Source organism: Brachyistius frenatus, unplaced genomic scaffold (assembly GCF_029030835.1).
Source record: "Brachyistius frenatus isolate BFR_SWC_R1_liver_20210118 unplaced genomic scaffold, ASM2903083v1 Contig_48, whole genome shotgun sequence".
NCBI classification, from domain to species: Eukaryota; Metazoa; Chordata; class Actinopteri; family Embiotocidae; genus Brachyistius; species Brachyistius frenatus.
Genome location: NW_027210647.1, coordinates 2,118,000 through 2,130,000, shown reverse-complemented (window position 1 = coordinate 2,130,000; position 12,001 = coordinate 2,118,000). Strand labels below are relative to the sequence as shown.

General features: G+C 45.2%; 1 protein-coding gene across 1 annotated transcript in view; it reads right to left on the bottom strand.

Moving 5' to 3' along the window:
- LOC138624006 (forkhead box protein O6-like) overlaps positions 1 to 11,062 on the bottom strand; it is a 31,050-nt gene extending 19,988 nt beyond the window's left edge. Inside the window, exon 1 of the mRNA XM_069703853.1 lies at positions 9,512 to 11,062. Within this exon, the coding sequence (XP_069559954.1) occupies positions 9,512 to 10,000 (489 nt within the window). The 5' untranslated portion in view covers positions 10,001 to 11,062. The remainder of the gene's footprint in view (positions 1 to 9,511) is intronic.
- Between the last annotated feature and the right edge of the window lie 939 nt (positions 11,063 to 12,001).

Below are 12,001 nucleotides of genomic sequence, written 5' to 3'. Positions count from 1 at the left end.
AAAGGAGCAGGAGAAATGAGCGAGGGAAGAGGGAAATGAGTGATAAAAAGGCTACTTTGTGGGGAGGACTGAGAGTGTGAAATAGAACAAGGGAGGAGAGAAGAGAAGGCCGTGAGTGACTGACAGTGAAAAAGAAAGCAGGAAAAAAGAAGGATAGGAGGGCGGCGGGTGGAGGGGGGGGCCTGGAGTACAGAAAGAAAAAAAGGCAGAGACATAGGAGAGAAAAAGGCTCTTGGCGCATAGAGAAAAACGAAGGAGAAAGAAGGGGAAGAGACGGACACGAAAGAAAAAAGGGGTCCAAGAGAAAGACAGAGGGGTAGAGGAGACAGTCTGGAGACAGAGCGAGGCAGACGTGCCGAGTTCATTCAGGGCTATGAGCAGACTCTGAGTTCAGACCTCACACGGTCAGCATACTAAACACCGGACCCAGTGTCCTGACCCAGATTCATGCCACTGACATACAGATCCAAATTGGGAGGGAAGAATGTCAATGTCAACCCCCCCCCCCCCCTCCACACACACACACACACACACACACACACACACACACACACACACACACACACACACACACACACACACACACACACCACCACCCTCCTCTCCCCCCTCGTGGCAATACCTTCCCTCAAACACACAAAAGCACACACACACACACACACACACACACACACACACACACACACACACACACACACACACACACACACACACACACACACGCATGCCTCCCCCCCCTCCCCCTCCCCCCTCATTCCCAGCTGGTCTCACAGTCACCTCATAACCCAACAACCTCACTCCAATCCTGTAACCTCGCCACACATATGCTGGCTCTCACACAGATCAGCTCACACATGAGCTGTTTTACACATATAAAATGCACAGGCCCACACGAGTGAAGTGATTTCTTTCCAAGGTTAGTTTCAGCTTTCCAGCTCAGGTGAGCAGACATTACAGCTCAGCAGGGTGCTGACCAGCCGCTACCCGAGGTGACCTCCGCGGCTCCATCCATCAGCCGCGGGCGCGCGGTTCAGCCGAAGCATATCCACCATCCATTAGCATAACAAGCATCTTTTCTGAACATAACTCTTGCTACTCCTCCTCTCCGCTGCCCTCTTTTTTTTTATTTTCTACCCACCTGCTCCAATCAGTCAGCGTTAACTACATTTCCCTTTCTGAGGCGACTCCCTCCATCACTCGCCAGGACCGCCGAGCTCAGGTAAACTGATCGACGGCCCTTTGCACGCTCCACTTTCCCCTCCCACAATCCTTTTTGGCTCGTGACAGGGGGCTTGATGGACAGGCACAGGAAAGCGAGGGGACCCGGCACATGGCTGCCAGAAGGGGTCCGGAGATGGAGCGTTGTGAAATACACCGTTCACTTCGGCGTACATCATCTCTTTCTCAGGGACAGACATGGCAATATGCGCACATAAAAACACACACATTTACACACATGCACATGCGCACGGCCATCAATCCCTTGCATACAGGAAGAGATATCAGACGGAGAGAAAAATTGAATTAAGAAATATGGGCAGCGTGATTTGTGGGAAGCCAGTTTTGCGGCTGGGAGAGAAATACAGCTTGGAGCGCACTTCTTCTTACGGCCCGAGAGGAGGAGAAGAAGAAGAAGCAGAAGACGAAGAAGCAGAAGAAGAAGCAGAAGAAGAAGAAGCAGAAGAAGAAGAAGCAGAAGAAGAAGAAGCGTCTGTGTTGTTTATTTAAAGCTCCCATCTAGTAACAATGGCTTGATTTGAAATATTCATATCGAGTACATGTATGACAAGATCAGGCCCATTATGTCGCACTCTATGCACGGCTTCACTGAATGGGCTGAATGGAAACCCATCAGTCAGCGTAAATTATGAAGACAAGATACATTACATAAAACCTATAGACGGGCATGAAGAGGAGCATTATTGTAGCTCGATATCAATCACGGCAACACGCGTTCTATAGCATCATCAGTATGATAATATGCTACAGGCTATTTCAAGGATAAACCCGCCATTATAATATTTCACAAAGCCTATAACGAAATGATAACATTAGGCTTTGTGCAGTGTGCATCATAAGGCATTATATTGCTCATGTTTTAGATTGATATGCAAGTATACAAATGGTACTTCAACCATAATGAACCATAAATCATATAACCTATAAGGATCGCAACGGAGGATTATTTTTCTTTCGGATCGAGGTTATTGTTATTGTAAATCAATTAAATATTTTGCCTTCAAAACTATAGCCCAAGCAGAAATCTTGTTTTGTCTGACCAACAGTCCAGATTTTATTTAATTCATAGCAATGCAAAACCAACAGAAGCAGCTAAACATTTGAGAAGCTAAAAAAAAATATATATATATATTTTCTTTTGTAAATACAAAATATTGAGAATCATTTTTCTGCTGGTCAACTAATCATTTAATCAATTTATTGTTTCAGCTCCACAAAAATGCATCATCTTCAGATTGGCCAACAAAACAAAGCATTTCGTGGTATTGCTCAGACAGTGTAAGGTCTGTATCTTAAAGTACAAATAAAAAAAAAAACAGCACGTCACACTATTTTAGGTGTACGCTAATATGCAGCAGGCTAGCCAAGGGGCCGTCTTGCTGTGATAGGGGAGAGTGTTGGAGACGGAGCAGAGCAGAGCAGAGCAGGCCCTGTAGTGGTGGAGAAAAAGACAGAGAGAGTCAACCCAGCGTGACTACCGACTGCCTGAGTGGAGCAGCCTGCCTGCAATTAAGGTGGAATCAGGGAGAAATCTGCACTGCCTTGATAATGAGCCTCGTCTGAATTATTAACGAGAGCTGTTCCCCCGGGACCCGGGCTCCCACTGAGCCCATCAACCCCCCCCAACACACCCACACACACACACACAGACTCACAAACATAAACTCATACAGGCAGAAGAGAGAAATACGTTCAGAAACACACACACACACACACACACACACACACACACACACACACACACACACACACACACACACACACACACACACACACACACAGGCGCGCACAGAGAGAGCCACAATCACACATTATGCACATTGACACAGATGAGCAACAAACATGCCACTACACATGGAGAGCGAAATTTCTCGCACCGCGAGGGCATTTTATTCACATGCTGAAGTGAACATTCAAACCCATTTAAAAACATTTGTAATACAAACGTTTCTCTGGGACAAAATAACTTCAGCCGCCAGCCATCAGATTAGACGTGACAGACTTGACTCTGTGCTACAATGAGATGCTTCACCATAGCGACGGACTGAGTCTAGAAAATGGCAAATATCTCGCATACTAGAAGAACCCTCCATCGTGTGAATCCTCTTCATTCAGTGTGCACTGCTGAACCGAGCATATGTAACTACAACAGGCATTTCCCTAACCATGGTACACTGGAGAAAAACATACGGAGGTATTTCATTTCAAGACCTGTTATTATATGGTGAGTCATGCTTTGTGTATTTGTCATTTTATGGTCATGAATGAAAAATGTTTTAAGGGTTCTGGGAGCAATATTAACTCCACCGACAATGATCTGCGAGTCCTACCGTCATTTTTGGTCAGCAGATCCTCTAAACTAGTGACTACAGGGAGATTTTATTAATAGGACTACAAGTCACAGGGATGCCTGTGTCAGTAGAACCCGGCCGAAGAGTAACGGAGCAGGAACGCAGTGACTGCTACTCGCATTGTATTGAAACGTGGGCATTGTGGGCGTATGCCTCGAACGTACTGTATGTCCAGCGACGCTGCCATGACATAGCTCGTCTCTGTTCCCTTCCCTTCTCCCCCAGTTTCATAGCTGGCTCCATGGAAATAAAAAGAGATGTGTTCTAATCACCCACCGCTGGTGTAACACTCAAGGCCGCCGCCGCCCCCCCCCCTCCAACCAATCAAATCTCCATGGCATCAAACTCGCACGGCCTCGGAGAGAAACACACACCACATTCTGTCCCTGCAGCTGTGAGTGGCTTTGCCAAAGAGTTTACCAAACAGAGCCACGCCTTCCGTATGAGCCAATCGCCGAGAGACAGGTTTCAAAACAAAATCAGACAGCAAAACGGCACCACAGAAAGTCACTTCCACTCTCGAGTTACTCACCCCCCCCCCAAAAAAAAAAAAATGCCTCACCCCACCCAAGAACAGAGTGTTCCTCCGTGGGTGGTTTGAGGAGGAACAAGTGCGCTGTGAGTTTTCGTGCAAATGTGCGAGTCTGAGCCAGAGGGAATAGTGGCAACCATCACCCTAAATAGTGCAATGGGAAAACAACGACAATTTCTCTCTGCTTCACTATGCTTCGGGGGGGGAAAAAAAAAAAAAATGAACCAAGTATTTAATAGTCTGAGAAATGTTACCAAACGAGAAATGCAGGAGAAAATACAGAGCCATGGGTAATAGACTTGGTAAGAAATGCTTCAACAGCTGAAGTTCAGTTCAACTGAGAACATCCAAATTAGTTCAACCCTGTCGAATTGGGAACTTGACGGCCTCATCCTCCTAAAGACCCAGTAGCTGAGAGGAGTCGAGCTGTGTAAAATCCAGCATTGTTATCCTATTATCTCCGAGATAATGTGAGATATGAGATTTCTCCTCGATAAGAGGAGGCTCGGTGCTTAAGGCAGTCTAGATCACTGGCAGGAGACTGCTAAAGCTCAAAATCCTGACGCCATAGCCCCCTTGAGAAAGACTCCTCACCTCAATTGGCCCTTGTACCTAAAACCACTAAGACAGAAGGAATGTATAGAATGTGTAATTAATGGATAGATAGACGCAGCAAAAGAGAAAGAGGCAGAGATAGAAGAGGAGATAACATGGGTGTCTGGTAGATGTAGCGATGAGAGAGAATGAAGTAATATCAAAGGCAAAATTATATTGTTTTTCATATTACCGTCTCCTGATTGCTGTCTCCCATATTTGAATGCGTGCCCATGCTTTGGTAATTTGCATGTGCATTAATCATTTTCAGTGAGAAATGAACTGCCACGGCTGCCTGAAGGCTGCAGGGGGAAAAGCAGCGAGAATGGGTTTCTTGGCATCAGACACCCAATTCAAGCTGGAATACACTGCCTGAACCCAAATTGGCTCTGGGTGAAGGAGCCAAGGGGAGATGTAAGGTGTTCATAATCCTAACACCATAAATCTGTCCAGCATGCATCATATGCTCTCATTTCATGAGCGTGTAAGCTTTTGTGTATGTGTGTGTGCGAGTGTGTCTTTTCGCACTCTCAAATTACTCTGCTCCCCTCAGCCAAGACAGAGAATAAAATATGAATCAGCTGAAGTCTAGGATAGTTTCCAGTCTCCCCAGACTCCCCGACCATCATCCGGCAACACAAGCATATATTCAGATTTGCACACACACACACACACACACACACACACACACAACAGACACAAGCATATGACTCTACACACACACTGAAAGTTTCAAGTCTCTCCACGTCATGCTAAGCTTCTGTCAAACACTCTCTCTGCTGTACATTTGACATTCACATCCGTCATATTTGCCAAGTGTCTCTCTGTTGCAGCTGCCGGAGCCCGTGCATACCGACAGGATTACGAGAGTCTGACTGTCTCTTTACCTATAAATCAATTAGATAAAGTGATATGATCCAGCCCGGTTCTAAATACTACTGCCTATGGAGACAGGGGTTATGTGCGTGTACATAAGATTAGACTACACATGTGCCGTGAGACATTGTTCCTTCTGCCCTCTTCATTTCCCCATATGCAGTTTTTGTCTTTCCTTTTTACTGCAAAGCCGCTGTCACATTTCTTTTTCTATATATCTTCTTTTTTTTTTTTTTTTTTAGGGGTGGTCTAATTTCTGTCGACCAAAGAAAGCCCCATGACCTTTTACCCTGCTGGCCCTGCACACACCTCTGCCTAAAGACTCTTTATAAATAACAGTCTAGTCGCTTTGGATTAAAGTGTCTGAGTGACTGCTTGGCACCCTTGCCGACCTGCTGCACAATCCGCTGGCATCTGACTGGCCCAAGTGCTGGAAAAACCCTGGCACAGTGAACACACAAAGGGAAAACTATGTGTTTATAGGACCAGTATGTCGAAAATTGAAAGGGATCTATTGACAAGCAAGGAATACAATATTCATAATAGTTTTTTCATTAGTGCATAATCCCCTAAAATGAAGAATTGTGCTTTTTATTACTTTAGAATGAGCTCTTCATATCTACATAGGAAGCGGGTCTTCTTCCATGGAGCCCGGCATGTTGCTACAGTGCTCGATATTTCCAATTCCACCTAATATAATTGAATGATATCTTTGAAGTATGCATCACACATTTCTATTTTTAAATACTTAATACACCAAAAGCATTGGTGTATTATGGATTTGTGTATCCCATAACCACCCACGCTGGCTTACACAGTAAAGCTACCCCCTCAGTGTAACAATGGCATCATCTAACCTCCTTGAAGTTAATGAACTTCTGGCCGCCTACAGGGCAATCCCTACACCAAGTAGTACCCCACCATTAGAGGCATTATGAAGTCAAGAGTGAGACTACATACCATTCACTGCAGTGACATGCTGTCAGACCAATCAGCGGGCCCAAACGCACACCCCTATAGAAGTAGACAGCCCCTCCCCCTTGCTCTAGCCCCCACAAAGACACACACAACACTACCATCCCTGACGCTTTGTTGCAATTGACATGTGCTTCTCCCACGCACAAATGCAGAATGCAACCACATGCACTCTTCGACGCTCGCACATAAAATGCAACTGTACATACAGGGCACTCTGTCAGTCTGAAACTTTAGTTCAGGATCCTGCAAATTTCTGGACTGGATCAGCTTAGTTGGAGAACGAATGCCAATGATGTTGCCACTAATCTACAGTGCACTAGTGACTGCTATCCCAGTGGAAAGTGCAGGGTTCACAAAAACACGAGGCTGCGTATCATCCCCGCAGTAAGGAGCTGCTTAAGAAGCGGTGACCTTAGAATACTGCCGCCTTCCTAGAAGTCAGAAGCCATTAGGTATTTATAGAAGCTTAATGGTAGGTGTACTGCATGTCTAGTACCCATCATCAAGCCAGCATTACATCCTCTCCAATAGGAATTAGGGCAACGCATCCTGCTTTTTAAGATTTTTCTAGAAGCACTATGTATGGTCTGCGCTGGATAAACCGTCTCAAGAGGTTTCTGTCCCTCTCGTTGGTCATCCCCCAACCACCACCACCCTCAACCTAAACTCAACTCCCTCCCTCCGAGCCTCCCACTCAAACAGCATAGCCATAACACATACTGTAATTTCATTTTATTTCATCAGCATCTTAATGCTTTCTCTCTTTTTTTTTTTTTTTCCTTTTCTCTGCCACAACAGAAAAAAGAGACAGTTTTGCATCAAATGCTTTGCTCGTGCATTATATTGTTGATTGAGAGATGAAAATGCAGTGGATGACACAAGTAGTGTTTTCCGACTCGTGAATACTGCTGTCAAATATAATTGCCTGAAATAATTGTAAAATTATATGTATGAGAGTGCACCTGTTTTGGGGTCCATGGTTTATGGACTGAATCTGAACATGGCTTCATATAAACTTTGTCAGACTTGATCTCACGAGCTGACTTTACATGCACTATTGCTGTTAATTGCTGATAAAAAAAAAAAAGATAGTGCTTAACGGCTCCACATCCTTTTTATTCCTTAACTATCTTAATGAAATAATTTGCATGCAAATAGCTTGTCATATCATGCAAAAACCACAGAATACAGAAATTCATACAGGGTTTAGGTAAGACTTCAAACTCCCGCATATTAAATTGAGCCTTAATTAATGAGCCGAGTTCACTTCAAACTTTAGCAGGTTTATTTCAAGAGTGGGTAGCTGCTTTATAAATAAACGTTGTACTGTATATAGAGACCGTATTTCCATCAGCTGTTTGATTGGTTCCTCCAAGTAAGCTGCACATGTGACTTCTAAATGTATGTTTACATTACCACCGTCTCTGAACGAAACCAGGTCAGGTCTGTTGCTGACATTACGGCTGCCTGCTTTAAATGACTTACCTAATCCCCCGTCATTACCTGGAATGGGCCTCATGTCTCGCCTTTGGCCTGAAATAGCCCCGGACCTCAGACTGCTACTGTCAACCCCCCTAATTTGGAATTTCATAAATAGCAGACTGGGACTTTGGGCACTAAAGATAAAGAGGCCCTGTGCTCGAAGACTCTAGGTGCAAGCCCACAGCTAATGAAAGAGTTTACCTGGAGACACACCTTAGCAGTGAGTTCAGTTAAAAGGGGAAGGCTTAAAGTGTCAGTCAGGTGCAAGTAATTAAAGCAAGAGACTCAACTCTGACTGATGACATATGTTATGCAACAGCAGCACAACAAGTTTTGACAAAAGGCGGATTCCTCCAAAAGACAAAAATGAACGCATGTTGAAGGCATGCCAATACCGCCTTGATTGTATTTGATGATATGAATGACACACCTAGATAGTTCTGGATGAGCAGGAATCATGAGATGCTGCCAGCTCAATCATTCCTCTTGTGTGCCCTATTTAATACTATAATTCTAGCAACAAGCATTAACTGGCATACGCTGGAAGAAAGGAAAATATATGATAAACAATCAAGGGGAAGATTCTAATGACTGCCAATGCATTCATGAAGAACCATCATACTGTACGGCATCTACCGTCTTTGCATACACTCATTGACATGGAAATGACAGCCACTTCAGATGCAAACTTAACATCTGGTCTCAAGGCTCGGCTCAGCAAAGTTACAGCCTCAGAACAAGCACTGCATGCTCTGCTGATCCCACTGCCCCTTCTCACTGTCCTCAGATGGCTATAATGAATAGAAACAAGATGAGGCTGGGAGAAGAGGCTGATAACACGGGCAGATGTCCAGGAGGTTACTCTAGGCTCTCAGCCAGACAGGCAGCAATAGTGGTGGACTGTGGTCAGCTGAGAACACCCCTCTGAATATTTACACTGTGGACAGCTGACCTGTGATCTCCTACAAGTGGCTCTCTGTTGATTCTTCGATATGTTCTCAAAAGAAGAAACGGTGGATTTCCTGATTGTGGGAAAGTATGCAAAACACTTTATCTGAGACATTTATTGGCAGCAGATGTGGAGATGGAATACAAACCCCTGTGGTTCTGCCCCTGGTGAAGGTATTTAATGCGCAACTATAGCTGCTGACCATCATGACCAGGTTATCTGCTGCTGAGAAGAGAAAATCCTTTCCCACATACTCCATGACTCCACTCCAGTCCATTACATTCTGCCATCAGTCATATATTAGGATGACTGACGGCAGTAATGAACTAAGACAAGATAACGCATGACACCATTCATGCGTAACCGACACGGAATCCCACGGTGACATGTGTAAGGCACGAGGGGTGAAAGACTCATAATGGCTTAGTGAATAGGAAGAATACTCAATATTATCACAGTGATTAAAACGTCAAAACCCCATCATGTTGGCCGGTGTGTTTTATACCTTACCTTCCAGCCAGCTGAGCTATTACTGTCGCCCTTATCCTTGAAATAGGGCACATAACGGACCATCCAGTCGTAGATTTGTGACAGCGTGAGTCTCTTTTCTGGGGTGCTCTCAATGGCGCGGGTAATGAGATCCGCGTAGGACTGGTTCCCCCACGCATTTCGCCGCGAGGATTTGGCTTTGCGCAGGGGTCCGGTCACATCGAGCGCCGCGCCAGCCAAGCATGGGTGCGTCGCGCCTGTGGGTGCCGGGGCGCCGGCTGGATGTTTCAGCTCTCCGGGCGTTCCGCCCACGAGCCCCGCTCTGCAAGCCGGGACGTCCTCCGGTTCCACCTTGATGCTGGCCAGTGGAAGACCCCCGTTCACCTCGTGTCCATCGGGGAAATCCTGTGGGCAAGGCAGCGGCCAGGTGCATGAGCGAGGCCGGCTTTGCGGCTCGAAATCCGAATCAACCTGATGAGCGTCTAATTCGTCGTCCTCCATCATCAACATTTACCCTCAGTTGAAAATGGAATAAATCAAAGCAAAAGCAAGGGAGGGAAATACCTCCACGATTCACGTATCCACTGTCTTCAATGCCACTTCACGTTGGAATTTGCCTTGTAATTTTAAGCTCAGTCTGAATAAATAAGAGGCAATTCAACGGAGTAGAAGAATCATGATGAATGCAAACAAAATCACAGCCTCGCGTGAAGAGATAAGAGAAGTAATAAAAGTAGCAATAATTTTGTGTCCATTTTACCTGCAGTCAATTATCAAAAGGTGGTTAAAAGGCTTCTCGTTTAACAGTCCACATCACCTTATAAGACTCGATCTCAAACGCGTGTCAGTCATGGGGGCTTTTCAATCCAGTTGCAGCAACAGATGATATTTCAGATAAGGAGCAAAGCAGCCGTTGATAAATCCTCCAGAAGACAACAGGAAGAATCGGGAAAGAGAGAGAAAAAAAAAATCATCGGGGCTGTGTAGAGAGCATCCACTGAGGCGATAATGCGTGATTACCGTGAATTATTAAATCTTCCAGTCTGCACGGATTAAGCTGGCAGCGGCACATTCAAGTCCATTCAGCCTGAACAGCACCCAACTGTCTGCAATTATAATGAAGAGGCGTGCGCATGTGACGAATCGATAAATTCCCTGTCTGAAAAACATAAAGCAAGAAAAAATAGTCCGGCAATCCACTTGTTAGGATGATAAAATTGTCTTTTATCACACCTCCTCATGCTCCCCTCTATCGCCCCTCTGCCTTTCCTCACTCTCTCCGATCCCACACATGTTCTCATTTGCTTACAACTCGCTCCGTCGATGTGAACCGAGGATGACGCGTCGGTGCTGTATAGTAGAGATGCTGCCAATTGGAGTGCGCTCACGAAATCAATACTCTCAGAGCATGATTACAGCGAAATCCTCAACTCCCTCTCTCTCCCTCCACCATCTCAGTAACGAACGAAGGGAGCAAACCCCAAATTCTTCATCAAAACTCTGCATAACGATCTTTGTGGCGGAGCGTCACATGGCGCTTTGTGTGCCAGCCTCCACGTCCAGCCGTGATAAAACAAGACAATGTGAAACCCACAGGAGGAGAAATTCCTGCACAATCTCGACACGGGCTTTTGTCTTTAAAAAAACAAAAAAAACGGGTCTTTGTGCGTAACAGATTGTCCCGTGCACCGTGTGCAGCGTCCAAATGCCCTCCAGGGAGAATTTACGGCAGGCGATTTCACCTCTGCTGATTATTTGCGGCCAATACCTCAGTGAGTGTAATTTCCAATGCCGATTAGACAGATTTAGTCCAGATTAACAGAGATTAGGTAACCCTAGATTTTAATCCTGGAGGAGTGAGGTTAAATTTTCAGAAGCCAGAATGAAAAAATGATTTCTGCACCAGACTCCAACCAAATGAAGAGAAATAGAAGACTTGCATGTTATCATCTCAAATCGCATTTGCCTCAACGCCAAAGCCCCTCTGCTCTGGCAGACTGAGTCCTGGTCAGACCCTTGTGTGTAATTCTACTACTGCACTGACCGAGGATAAAGGGGGTGAGGTGGAGGAGGGGGGGGGGATTCCGACCCTCCATCCCTCTGCCTCTTTTTAAAATCTGACAGCTGGGCGGCAGTCACAGGTGCTCTAATCTTATTGGCTGTTCATTTCCCTTATAAACAATACTTTTTTTTTTTTTTTAACTATCTGGGTAAATATATATAACCACATGTCCTCTCCCTTTCACCTTTCTCAATCAAAAATAAATAAATTCTGAGCTCACAAGCTATATATTACAGCAACAGTCTGCTTTACATCTTTATGCACATTAACACTTGTTATGTGGACGGTTGCTGTGGGGAGAATATTATTCATGGACTTTAACTTTCCCACTTTTATGCATTTGTAGACACTCATACGCAGCTACATTTTCGGGTAATATCTGGAAGTTAGACAGCAATGCATGCAAGCACTGTAGCCAACGGGGTAATCAGTGTGACCTATAGGGGCAT